Source organism: Botrytis sinoallii, assembly GCF_014898435.1.
Source record: "Botrytis sinoallii strain Bc 23 chromosome Unknown BSIN_001, whole genome shotgun sequence".
Taxonomy (NCBI): Eukaryota; Fungi; Ascomycota; class Leotiomycetes; order Helotiales; family Sclerotiniaceae; genus Botrytis; species Botrytis sinoallii.
In genome coordinates, this window is record NW_024066028.1 from 3,983,562 (window position 1) to 3,996,950 (window position 13,389).

Below are 13,389 nucleotides of genomic sequence, written 5' to 3' on the forward strand. Positions count from 1 at the left end.
AGAATCGGTGTTGCAATGGTGTTTGGCTGGATTCTATAAATCTTTGGCAAGGTTCTCTGTGATGTATTCTTTAACAATCTCAAGCTGTTCGAGTAATATCTTATACAAGAAACTGTATTTGAAAGTTTTTTCACCTTTTCCTTCAAGTATGATTTTGTGATTGTACAACCGGGAGAGAGGTAGGATGTTGGATTTGTACTTAAAAACGCTCGATGATATTGCTGGTAAGCTTTGGGGATCGGAGGTTTTATCTCGATGTCTGCAATGATGCGATTGAGAGTAGTGATAGTTTCTGGTTAAAACTGTTTAAGGCAACAATTGCAATTGAGATTTGATGGTTGTTATCTTAACTAGATTTGTAAATCGAGATGATATTGTCAATCTTTGTATATGTGATTGTAAAGATCTTATAATCCTTGCTTTTCTTGTAGATGAGTTGAAATTGAATCGGCTTGAGTGTATAGATGTTGAACGTGTTGGAGATACGAAGCGGGAGGGATTTGTAAACAAACTGAATAAAGATTTGACCGAGAATAAGTTTCTTCTTCAGATTGACTGGAATCTAAGCTTCGATCGCATCTGAGATTACTGTATTAATCTCTTGAGGAGGGGTAATAAGTATCTCAGATATGATCGATGTTATAGTTGATTGTTTATTGTCAAGTTGGTGGTATATCTCTTCCAATCAGGTGTTCCGATTATCAGTATCTTTTTGTTTCAAATAACTGATTCTGGGTTATTGAAGATTGTTTCTGGTTAAAAGTATATTTTTTGATAAGGAAACAGTAGGAGGATGTTTGGGAGGCTATTCGAGGTGTCGGTTAAAATAATTGACTTTAATTTGGGTTTCTGTTAACCATTTGCGATCTAGGATTACACTATGTGAACCCAAATCGGTGATGAGAAATGGCAAATAAGACTATTGTCGAGCATCAATTGTGAAATTAAGAAATGTAAAATGAGTAATAGCTTCACTTTGTATACCATTATAGCTTTTGACTTCAATCGGTAATTCGAATAATATGAAACGGGGTTTGAATATAGGGAATAATAATAAAAGGAGTGTTTTATCAATAAAAACAAAGCCATTCACTCCAGAATCTATAAGAAATTGAATATTGTATGAATATCCGTTCTTCAAAAGTGTATATGGTAGATTCATGGAATTATCTTCCATTAGTTTTGTTAAATCGAGGAATCTCATGTTCTGGATTGCGTTTAGGAGGGAACTTCTACCTAAGTGTGTTGATTTAAATATTGATCTTCAGCAATGCGAATGGATTCGACAGCTTCCGCTTGCATTTCTTGGTTTTACATCCTCTTCAGCATTCTCTTCTATATTGTAGAACTCTTCGTCTTCTCCAATCTTTGGATCTCGGCTATAACGCTTACATTATTTGTGTATGGTATAAACTGGGATTCACTCTCGATGTGGGGGCGGTAGTATTACAATTGAAATTGTTTCCTGGAGATAAAATGTTATTTGGCTTGAAGGTTTTTGTATAGTTAGTAGGAGTGCGAGGAGGATATTAGTGTGAAACTGAGTAGATGGATTCGAATTATCCGATGAGCGGAGAGTGCTTCTAGGGTAGTCGACGAATCGGTGTTACTAGATGGCTTTCTAAGAGGTGTCTCTTTAGTCGTTCTGTGATGATTGTTGTTTTTCGAAGTGTAACTTCGAGTTTGTTGATCTCAATAAGCTTGGTAACCAGATCCTTAATAGTATAGCATTCGTTAATGTGGAGGCCAATAGCTCATTGGAGGAAATCGAATATTTTTCTTTCCAGATCGCAAAGAAGAGTTATCGAATCGGTAATTTCCGCCTATAGTAGCTAATAATCTAAACCTGCAATACCATACTAGGAAGTTTCCTCGTTAGGTGTTATTAGGTATAACCCAATATTCGTACTCAGTTTGTGCGTGATCGGCTTCAGCCGGGTTCTTGTAAATGGCTGCGAGCTGATCGATCAATTGCTGTCCTGTCAAACGGGGACTTGAGTGTATAACAAGAACACATATTCTTGTACATCTCCTTCCATCTAATCTATTATATAAAATCGCCGTTACACTTCCGAGATAAGCGAATTTTCGTAAAGTTCGAGTTGCTCAATAACCAATAGCTGCCAGAGGCTTGTTTTCGGCTTTATAACCATCTTTGAGTTTTGGATAAAAGATTGATAGGTTTCGGAATGTACAGACGCTTTACTACAATGATAAGGTAAAACGAGAGTAGAGTATTCAATGAATTTGTAGATCGCTCAAACAGGGCGACCGGGTTTGAGAGAGGGTTTTGCTATCGATACTCGAAAAGGATGTTGCGAAGACTGATTTGCAAACAGGGGTTTTTCTTATTCTTCCTTTTCCCGTAATAGGAGATACCCTCTCAATAAAATCGACTAGAACATCAGGAATCCGGACTCCGCGATTCGCAAGGGAATCTGTATGATATTGCTATCAGTATCTTGAAGGTTGAGATAGGTAAGTGGTACTAAGACTATACTATAACAATTCGTCTTTAAATCTTGCAATTTCATTCCGCAAATCCTTAAAATCTTTAAGGGTCGGTATTTGTTCTTCCTATAATGGGAGAGTGTACATCGGCATGCTACCCTCAAGAGTTAATGCCTCAATCGAGAAGTCGTTTCCAGGCTGTTTACCCTTTCCACGTCTATCAGTATTTATATTAGAACTGTAAGGACTGTAACCATCGCTTCATTGAGATTGACTATCATTAGCTAAAAGCACTCGACCAGCGAGAGGGAAAAAGCAATAGAATCCCTTTAAGGTAAATAGATCGGACATGATAGTAATACTTGTAACTTTATATATTAAGGGTTTATTATCTTCCATCGAGTAGATTTACTCGAAATCAGCCCTCTTCCTATAAGTAATATCGAACATCCTCGATATACCCAAGAAGGTATTATAATTATAAGATATTATTTGATTGACCACCAGATGGCCATGCGATTATATAGTGAGTTGTAGATAATATAACACTTTGCCTTAAAAGAACTGCAAGAGCAGGATACAATTTATCCTTAGAATCTATAATTACAGAATCGGGAGTAAAGCGCTTGTAGAGCGCTTCTATATACTAACTATGTACATGTGATCGTGTATGTGCGCAAGCGTGTACGTGAGCGATCGCAGCTGCGATTGGGTGCGATCCGTGACAGATTCTCTTGTTTCAAAATAATATAGTTTTAATACAAAAAATGTTTATTTCTTTTTTTAAAAAGATCTTTTAATCTTTTAGTTAGTATATTAAGTTTAGTATTTAGCTTTTTGGAATAATAAATGATTTGAAAATTAAATTGAAATAGAAATTCAAATTAGTGGATTTGATAATAATTTAATAACTTTGTTATAATAAAGTATTCCAGATTTTTATAATTAGTAATAATTTGAATTGATAATATAACGCTTTTTAATTCGAAACGCTATTCTTCAAAGTAATGGATAATAGCTAACAATTCTTTATTGTAAATCTTGTAATTATATTCAATTATTGAATGTTTTTTAGAAAAGAATGTAATAGATTTGTCACGGGATCACCTCTGGGAGTATTCAGAAGCTTTACCGCTGAGCTAAACGCCCAAAAGACTAGGAGGTAGAACTGAAAGTTCTACCTTACTCTCACATATATAGCAGGATAGGATAGAATAGAAAGGGCTTAGTGTTACCCCATAACACCACCCCCCCTCCTTAAAATATAATCTCCATATATTACCTACTAAAAGGTTTCAGGATTCTGGATTCTAATACCTCAGGTATTTAGATAGGCAAACAGAATCTATATATGCTAGCCCCCAAACCAATGAAGGCTTGTAAGCTATAAATGAGCCCCCCACACAACTCCACTTATAACCAAAGATAATTCTACCTAATGTTACAGGATCACCTCTGGGAGTATTCAAAAACTTTATCGCTAAGCTAAACACCCAAAAGATTAGAAGGTAGAATTAGAAGTTCTACCTTACTCTCACATATATAACAGGACAGAACAGGACAGAAAGAGCTCGAATGCATCTTTTACAACGGCCGTTACGCAATGGTGATATGGGTATGTATCGTTTTCATCCCACACTTCATCGTCGTAACCCCTCTTCATAGCGTGGCCGAAAGAAAACCCCCTTTGATCATGCTCCGCTATCGATCCGGGTAGATTCAACATCGTATTTGACCCTCCAATAAATCTAGCGAACTCATCAGGGCTCTTCATACAACAAGCATACGGGTCGGCGCCGTGCTTAAGCATCAGTTCAAAAACTTCAACCCATTTCGTGGAGAGTGGTGAGATCTTCGAATTGCTCTTAGACACAAGAACGTGAACCAGATAAATGACATACTCCCAGATTGTATGAAAGCTATTGAAATACTCATTCGGGTCAGCGCCATTAATGAGTAGCTCCTCAAGCACGACAATGTTGGGAACTAGATTACCAACTGCCCATTGATCCATAGACAGTGCGTAAGCTAAAAGAGGCATCCCTGGCCGGGTTTTGACTGATATGTATGGTAAAGGTAATTGAGATTGACTTGCATGACGCGCGGCGGATGTCAAGCTTTGTCGAGCTTTGAGAAGCGGTATGAGACCAGATTTGACAGCAACAGAATCAAGATCATCGCCCCAGTCAGGTCGGCTTTTCCCTGCCCATTTTGGATCGTTATGTGACCAGTGTTTGGAGACTTCTCCTTGGCCTACTCTAATGCTCAAAACTCTGTCAGCTTCTTGTATCAGTTCGAGAGCTTCGTCCATAACCTTAGAATTCTGCCAAGGGAATTCACGAAGTTGAGTCAAAAATTCGATCCCACTTGTGTATACACAATCTTTAGGATTGAGCTTGATATCAATTACACGGGCCATCAATAACGCTAGCTCGGGGTCGAATGTGGTATCAATTATATGTTTTGTGATCTCGTCCCAGTTCCTGGATTGTTCTAAAAAATCCCTCGCCGTGCGGTGGAGATAGACTACTCTTCCTTGTGCTCCAGGATCTTGTAAGTCTTGTACCGAAGAGGGCTCTCCGGTGCGGATAGTATGGTACCAGGCTGAGAGATCTCCTCCCCATTGCGCATGCAGCCATAGTGCATAGGGATGTATAATATCTTCCAATGTTATCGTCTTAGCTTTGAATTCCTCTTCGAAATGCTCCACATCAACACGATATTTAATTTTCTGCATGTAGCATCTCGCCCTAGTATATGTCTCGACGAAGTCTCGACAGACGCCACTTCTAATGGAACCAAGCAGCTTCGGCATCTCATCAATAGATGGTGTACCTATATCATTTCTGCGTATTGTACCATAGGAATATCTTGTTATATTCCGTCTTCTCGATTCTAACCACCATGGTACCTGCATAGTTAGGTCTGTCTTTGTTGATCCAGAAATCAGGTCACCGGCAACATCTATCCTTGGGTCTCTCATTCCACTCGCCAGCTGCCTCGCTGCTCTTGGTTTGCTTGCCAAAGTTCCGCCAGGAGGCTGGGAAAAAGTTTGTTGCCGAAATTGGATGTGTTTCCTAAACTCCTCAACAATATTTACGGTCGGGAATCGTATGCGGTCGAATTTCGGTTTGTTGCTCCCACGCCACTCTTTGAACATATCATTTGAATATTGCGTGTTATCATTTCGCCGTCATGCTGGTCCGCTATCTCAATGAGTCCCACGGCATCTACTCTGGCAGGCGCAGCCTTGTTTTATTCGTTTTCACGAGCCTTTCGTCCATGGACTCACTTTCTGTTGCAGCCTCCATAGCTATTATGGGATGGTGTGAGGTGAATTGTAATGCATTATGTAGAGTGATCGCGTCCAAATCATTGCCACTTGCTCTAAATATTTGAAAAATCTTCGATGCATCTTCACGAAACTCCGGTTCTATCTTTTGGATGATATGAGAGAATAAATTCTCAAGATCTACTGGCAGGCTTTCAAGTCGTTTCCGAAGTTCAATCGCACCATCTCCACACCGGAACCCATGGATGAGCGATTTGACGACGAGAATAACCCAGAGAAAGACACCTTGTGCTCGGTGAATGATTTCTTCAATTAGCCAACTTGTTGTATCCAAATCATTACTTGTGAACTTTCGCATCTGTTGATTTTGCTCCAACTTAGCAACAACATAATTCTTAATGTCATCACGAGTGAGATCTTCTAGCTTTAATGTGCATGCATCTTGAAACACTGGACGAGAAAGTCCGGTAATGGCCTGCTCGAAAAGCAAAACTTTGCGAAGAGGGATTCGTTGGCGATGTCGAATAAGTACTCTGCCATATCACCATAGCTCCTTCGTACTCGTCTAAGCCATCCACAAAGATGCGACCTTTGAGTGAAGGGCTGGACATATGCGACAAAGCCTGTCTGAACGCTTGCTGTAAGCGGCCTAGAGACCATTCATCAATTGTGGAAATTGTAGATCATGTGTTTCTATGTCGACATTCGCACCATCATCGTGGATATCTCTAGAATTGATCCTGGTGTTGTCGGAGAAGACATATAGAAGTGTGCGTAGGAGTCCGATGTGAGATCGTTGTCTTTCTGTCCCACTTATCCAAAAATAAAATGCACTCATTATTATTTTGGAGGATCCTGCCCATTTCTTCAACAAGATTGCGGTTTCCGGGTGCTCATATATGTTACGCATTAAAGTCGACTTGCCACTTGCTGGTTTTCCCTGTATCCAATAGATACCCGAACTTTCAGAGAGCCAAGTTGCGAAATTGCTCCATGGTTTTTGATGAACAGGAGGATCTCTGAAGATCCACTCAAAGCTGCTTTGATATGGACTAGCTATCATATCTGGTCGATGATTCATGTCTGAAAATCGAAGGGACTCTAAGATAGCGAGTCGGACCTTTTGAGCCCGTCGAACTCGCTGTCTATTATCACGCTCCACTAGCTCAAAGCCAGCCTGGCGGTTCTGTTCCACTAATTTTCGAGATAGGACCAAGTTCTCGTTGCAGTAGACTCTTGATTCAAGTAACAAGTCGATGATATTCTTGGTGTCTTTATTTAAAGATTCAAAGCTATAATTCTGCTTAGCGGTCAATAGGCCAAGCTTTTGAAACTCCAATTGCTGAGAAAGACTCAGTCGTTCAAAGCGACGAAGAAAGTCTTGATCTGACGATTGCATCTTGAGAAGCTCAATCAAAACTCTCTTCGTATTTTCGTCCAATTTTTGGAAATGGTTCTCTGCTGCAGATGACATTGAATCTGAACCATCTCTAGAGACACAATCAATTTATCGTTCGGTTACATCTTGAGGACAAAATAGGTACTGACCGCAATAGCAGAAGCAACTCAGTGTCGAGTTCTTTTCTGAGATCTCTCAATCTTAGAGCAAATTCATCAATCTCATGTTTCGACCATACACTCTTCAATGCCATTCGAAAGCTTTTCCATTTTGGATGCTGTGATTGGGTAGGTGCTTTCAATTGATTGAGCCGATTGACAAGGGTATCAGATACAATCATGCATTCTTGAGTGATTATTTGAAGTCTGGAGTAAACGATGCTGGATCCAGAATTGGTTCTTTTTGGTGGCAAATGTATTGACTGTGTCAGTTCTTTAAGCCGCAGGGTGGCTGTTTCGGTTCTATTATGTTCTGTAGTGAGACCGCTGGTGGAATTGTATATTTCTTTGCTTTTGCACACAATCTTGCAAGAATAGTCGATAAATTGAGCAATTGCCGCTGCAAGCGATATGGCGCTCACAGGGTCCATAATTAATCGTTGCTTGAATGAGTGTATATAAAACCAAGAGACCTCATGTTCCCAGGAAACTTTCCTGGGAACTTGAATGTGAAGAACAAAATATATGAATTGCCAACACATTCATTTGATAGCCTTGCCAGGTTTCACCGAATGTGCTGCGTCAGATAGGTGAGTCTGCCAGAGTGCTGCTAAGCCTCATGATACTACCTACCGTACAGGGGACATTATCCAGTAATGCAAGCCCTGGAGGATAATGCAAAGTGGCTTAGACTCTGATCGGTGTGTTTCGACATGATTGCTTCGTTACATACAAATCATATGAGCGATTCTCTATCAGTAATGTAGTCACTTCCAAGGTTCAGGTATCCATGTACTTTGCCGAACCATATCCTGAGTTTTTATTTGAAGAATGAGTAGCAATGTCTTCTGATGATTTCTTCATCCATGATTTTCAAGCTTCAGCACGGCAGACATCGGAATCATAAAGAAAGAGTAAGAGGGGGAAAAGTGAAGGAAAAGAAATGATGCCGTGTGTTGTTTTTGTCATTTCTCGCCAGTTCTGAGGCAAGGTACGAATGATTAGAATCAAAGCAACATAGTCAATCGTTCATCACGTGTAGTGGATGAGTTATTAATAACACTACCTTCTAAGCAAAATAAATCTAGTGATCGGAGGTTTGATTGAATTAAAAAGATATTTACTTAAAAGCAGGGGGAAAAGAGAACCAAGAACGAAAGGTCATGAATGAATTGACCTGAAGAGGTTTATTCTCGTTTCTTTGAGTTAGTATTATTAGGAATTGTCTCCTCAAATGGCAATATCATTTTATATTACATAACATGAAATACCAATATCGATAATCTTCCGAAAGAGTTAGGACATTGTACTAAAAAAGTCTCTTAGATATAAGATTGTTCTTCAAAATCATCTATATCCTACCATTATATGATGAACTAACTTTAAAACCATATACGCTCATTGACTATGAAAGCCTTTCTAGATCTTTTCAGGATAATGTTAGAAATGAGAAACGAGAAATGATAATACCTCAAACTCCTTGTGTTGTATTACATAAATTTGAATTGAGGCATCTAGGTAGGTAGGGAGAGGTAATGATTGTATACTCATCCATTCCCTCACCATGAATTGCATGACACACTTACCTCCTATTTCTAAATAGATTTCCCTTTCTTCTCATTCCCATTCTCATTCCTCTTCCCTTTTCTCTTCCCTGTCCCATCCTCTAATCAAATTTCCATACCGTACACATTCAAGTGTTCTTTCCCTTTTCCTCCTTCCCTCATTTTCCCTCCCTTTTCCACACCTCCCGCCCTTTTTTATTCTCCAATCACCCCGCACCCATCCAGGCACTCTCTCCCTCTCCCTCTCCCTCTCCCTCTCCCTCATTTTCACAGAACCTCCTCCTTCCCCTTCTCTCAAATTCACCACTCGCAAAGACAAAGGAAAAGCTCCTACAATAGAGAAGCACGTCCAAAAATCTCCTCCTCAAGATTCAGAACAAAGTCATTTCCAAGAGCAATCTTCTGGCGATAGAGGTTCAAAAAATGACGCAAGTCGAGAACGGAAGTTGTAGAACGATGCTAACCAGGAAATTGAGGAGAGTCGGATTATTCCTGATACTGCCCGTTATCTACCGGATGATCAACATCAGAATCGATTTATTGTCCCTATCACTCAGGCAGAGCATTAAAACTTTGATGATACGAATAGCCGAAGTGGAAGTCTATATTATCGAATACAAGAGAGATTATCGGTCTCTGAATACTCAACTTTCCACGAGGCACAATTACCATGAAAAATAAAAACCCACTACTTATTACCTACTCAAGGAAAGGAGAGGAACAATTACTTTCGAGAAACACCTACTTTCCCAACTATCCAAAATAAACAATCAACTGCCCAGAAAAGCAGACTCTTATTTACTTCCCAAACTCAAAATTCAATCGATATACAAAAATGAATACTATATCACAGAGTCAATATAATCTTGTGGTAAACTTCTCCATTCCCGCTAAACTTCATGGATACCTAGTATCAACTCCTCATTACCACTAAATAATTCTCTTGACATTACTGAACTTCTCAAACACCATCCCAGGAGAATCTCAACCCTCATAATCACACACCGTATCTGATGTTTCTTTCACAATCTCATATATTTCTCATTCTCATCCTTATCCCCTCACTCTTCCTAGATAGACCTAGTATTCAGCTGAACTCTATCATCCAGCCACGAACAAGTGATTAAATAAATATACCTATCTCTCATCTACATATACCCCCACTGTTAACTCCATCAAGTCTATTCAGTCACTATGGATAGTATACCTTTGACGTGAGGAATTTTCAAATAAGGACAAGGTATGAGAATAATTTGAGAAAAAATAACCAGTTTCCATACCTACCTATGCCATCCCTCAGTTCAAAGCGCATGATCCTCTTCACCTCTCAACTTACATGAAATTTCTTTCGTATTTCTCTGATTTTTCCCTTCTGTATTTCACATCTCCTATTCTTTCTCCATTTCCCAATCATCCCGCTCCTCCGCCTTCTTACTCCAATTGTCTCCCTTTTGACATTCTGTACCCACCTTCTCCCCCTCTCCCTCCCTCTCCTCAACCCAGTGAATCCACACACCACCCAAAATAGGAAATCCAAAATAGATCTCCCCAACCCATTCACCTATTCTCCTACTCACCCGTCTATTCACTTCCCGTCCTACCCAATCACACACACCCTAAACCAACCCTCACCTATCACCTATCAACTACCAACTCCCCCGAAAAATGAATCTCTCTCTCTTTCTCTCTCCCTTAACCACCAGGGTATGATGCATGCATATATCTAAAAATAATCTTTTATTCCACTCTATCCTATTTGATCTATTCACATACCTATCTACATCAACCTATCTATTCATATGCCTCACCACAAAACAGATACCTTACACAAAACACCACATGACCACAAGCAACTCAACTCAAGCTTCAATACATCTATCTCAATACCCCCCTATCCCTATCCCATCCAAATTCAAATTCAAATCTACCATAATCACCCGCTCATCTCAAGACCACCCGCCCCACCTAGAGACTCAACATCAACATCACAATCCTACAAATCCCTATCACACCTCTAACTCACACTCACACTCACACTCACACTCACACTCACACTCACACTCACACTCACACTCACACTCACACTCACACTCACACTCACACTCACACTCACACTCACACTCACACTCACACTTAAATTCTCAATCCGCCCCCCCCCCCAAAAAAAAATCCAATCCAATCGCCTGGCATCCACAATCACGCCCCCAACTCACATCTACAATCCCAATCTAATCCAATCATTCACAATCTAATCTCAATTCCCACTCCCAATCCCAATCCCAATCTCTAAACTCTCGCCTCCCTTTCCCCTCTCCCTGCCCCACATCGCCTATTATCCAATCATTCTCTCATTTCGGTTTTTTTACTGCCAACTTCCCTTCCCTTTCTTCTCTACACTTTATTTTCTATCTATCTATCAAGTATCTATCCATCTACCTCCCACTTCCACAAACCCCTATGCTTCATCATATACCCAAATCCCACAACCAACTAACTAACCAACTCAGTCCATTTCCCCGATCCAAAAAAAAAACATTTATTCCAATTCACATCAATTCAATTTCGTACATACGTACAAACCTACATACCTCATACCTAACAAAATACTCACCATCTAAATAGCTACACTAGGTAGCCATAACAAAATCTCACGAACATTTATATCTCATCGCTCTCCTTCATAAATTTTCCCTTGTGAATCCTCCCTCATGAATCCTTCCTCCCAAATAGAAATATATACATACACATTACCTACCTACCTACCTACATACATCCCTAGAGACATAATCTTATAATCCATATTCCATATTCCATAATCCACAACCAAGCAAGTAAATCCCCCCTCCCCTAATATAAACAATCCCTTTAATTCCAATCCCTATCCATTGATCTATCTATTCAATTCTTCTCAAAATACCCATCTCTCAAGCAATACTAGGTACATTCACAATCCCCAATCTCCAGATATATACATTCTCAAGTATCTATATCACCTGGCGAATTCTCAAGCTATATATTCAAAATTATCTATATATTTACAACAAACCCATACATTCACATCAACACATCAATACAAACCTCACAATACCCCACGCAATCCCCAAATCCATCCCTAAATCCATTCCCAAATCCATCCCCAAATCCATCCCCAACATCCTTTCCCTGACGACCTACCTACCTAACATTAAATGAACCTAAACCTGGATCTTAATCTAAACCTGAACCTATACCTGAATAAATATAAATATAAATGAACCAATATAAATGAACCTGAATCTAAACCAAGCTGAACGAAGAAGGGCGAAAACCGATCGAACCAAACCCAGACCGAATCGAATCAAATCGAACCGAACCAAACCGCCCTGATCTGAACTGAACTGAACTGAACTGACCTAACCTGAGTATTGAATACTGAATACTGAATATCTACTAATCTCCCTTCCCATCTACCTCCCTATCTTTCTCTCTATCTCTCTACCTCCCTCCCTCCCTCCCTCTCTATCTTTCTCTCTATCTTTCTCTCTATCTTTCTCTCTAATAAAACAATACAATACAACACAATACAATACAACACGACGCTCTCGCGTTCTTCTCTATATATCTGTAAATAATATAATATAAGTAAGTATATAATATAAGTATATAATATAAGTATATAATATAAGTATATAATATAAGTATATAATAAGTATATATATAAGTATATAATATAAGTAGGTAAATAAGTAATATAAGTATGTAATATATATAACAAATATAAGTAAGAAATATTAGAAAAGAAAGAGAAAAGAGAGAGGAGGGAGAGAGAACCAGACAGACAGACAGACACAGACGGACAGCGAATAAGGTATCATGAAGTAAGTATCACAAAGTAAGTTTCAAGCAAAGAGTTAGATGGATAGATAGATAGAACAACACATATGTCACAGACACATATCACAGACATACACACATCATAGCACATCACACACATACATCACCATATCATAATCAATCAAGCAAATAAAATTGTTGCAGAAACATATAGATTCTTCTTCATCGATAATAAAACTAACCAACACAACAACAACGTTTGGGTCACACACACAATTTGAATCAATTAGGATTCAAACGGGAGACTCACCAAAAAACAACTTCCCCCATAACAAGCCAATTCCAGCCAAGGAAAAAAAGAATGAGAAAAACGATAAAAATGTATCTGTAAACCCACGGCAAAAGAGCCACTCATTCAATGATATCCCCATACATATCCCTAAAAATCCTTCATTATGAAAGGCAACACGAAAGAAGTTAAACCATCCCACATTTCCCTACCAAACCACTCCAAATATCATAGTATGAAAGAGAAAAGAGGATATAACAATACTTTTCGAACCAAAGAAATCCACAATTATAGCGTCATGACTATTGCCCCTATGCGACAGCTGCTACTATAATCTCCTTGAAGTAAAAGGGTACCCAAAATCCCTCCCTCCAATCCATGATTGTGCCGGCGACTGAAAGAAGACAGTCTTTATTATCCAT

The 13,389-nt window shown here is 39.2% G+C and overlaps 2 protein-coding genes across 2 annotated transcripts; both read right to left on the bottom strand.

The window, feature by feature from the left end:
* Positions 1-3,985: 3,985 nt before the first annotated feature.
* Positions 3,986-5,611, bottom strand: EAF02_000901 (uncharacterized protein; the record flags this gene model as incomplete). Its single annotated transcript, XM_038896949.1, has 1 exon — positions 3,986-5,611. The coding sequence occupies one exon, from the start codon at positions 5,609-5,611 to the stop codon at positions 3,986-3,988; it is 1,626 nt and encodes a 541-aa protein (XP_038763808.1).
* A 781-nt stretch (positions 5,612-6,392) lies between these two features.
* Positions 6,393-7,731, bottom strand: EAF02_000902 (uncharacterized protein; the record flags this gene model as incomplete). The annotated part of the gene is made up of 2 exons (XM_038896950.1): positions 6,393-7,233; positions 7,292-7,731. The coding sequence occupies 2 exons, from the start codon at positions 7,729-7,731 to the stop codon at positions 6,393-6,395; spliced, it is 1,281 nt and encodes a 426-aa protein (XP_038763809.1).
* Between the last annotated feature and the right edge of the window lie 5,658 nt (positions 7,732-13,389).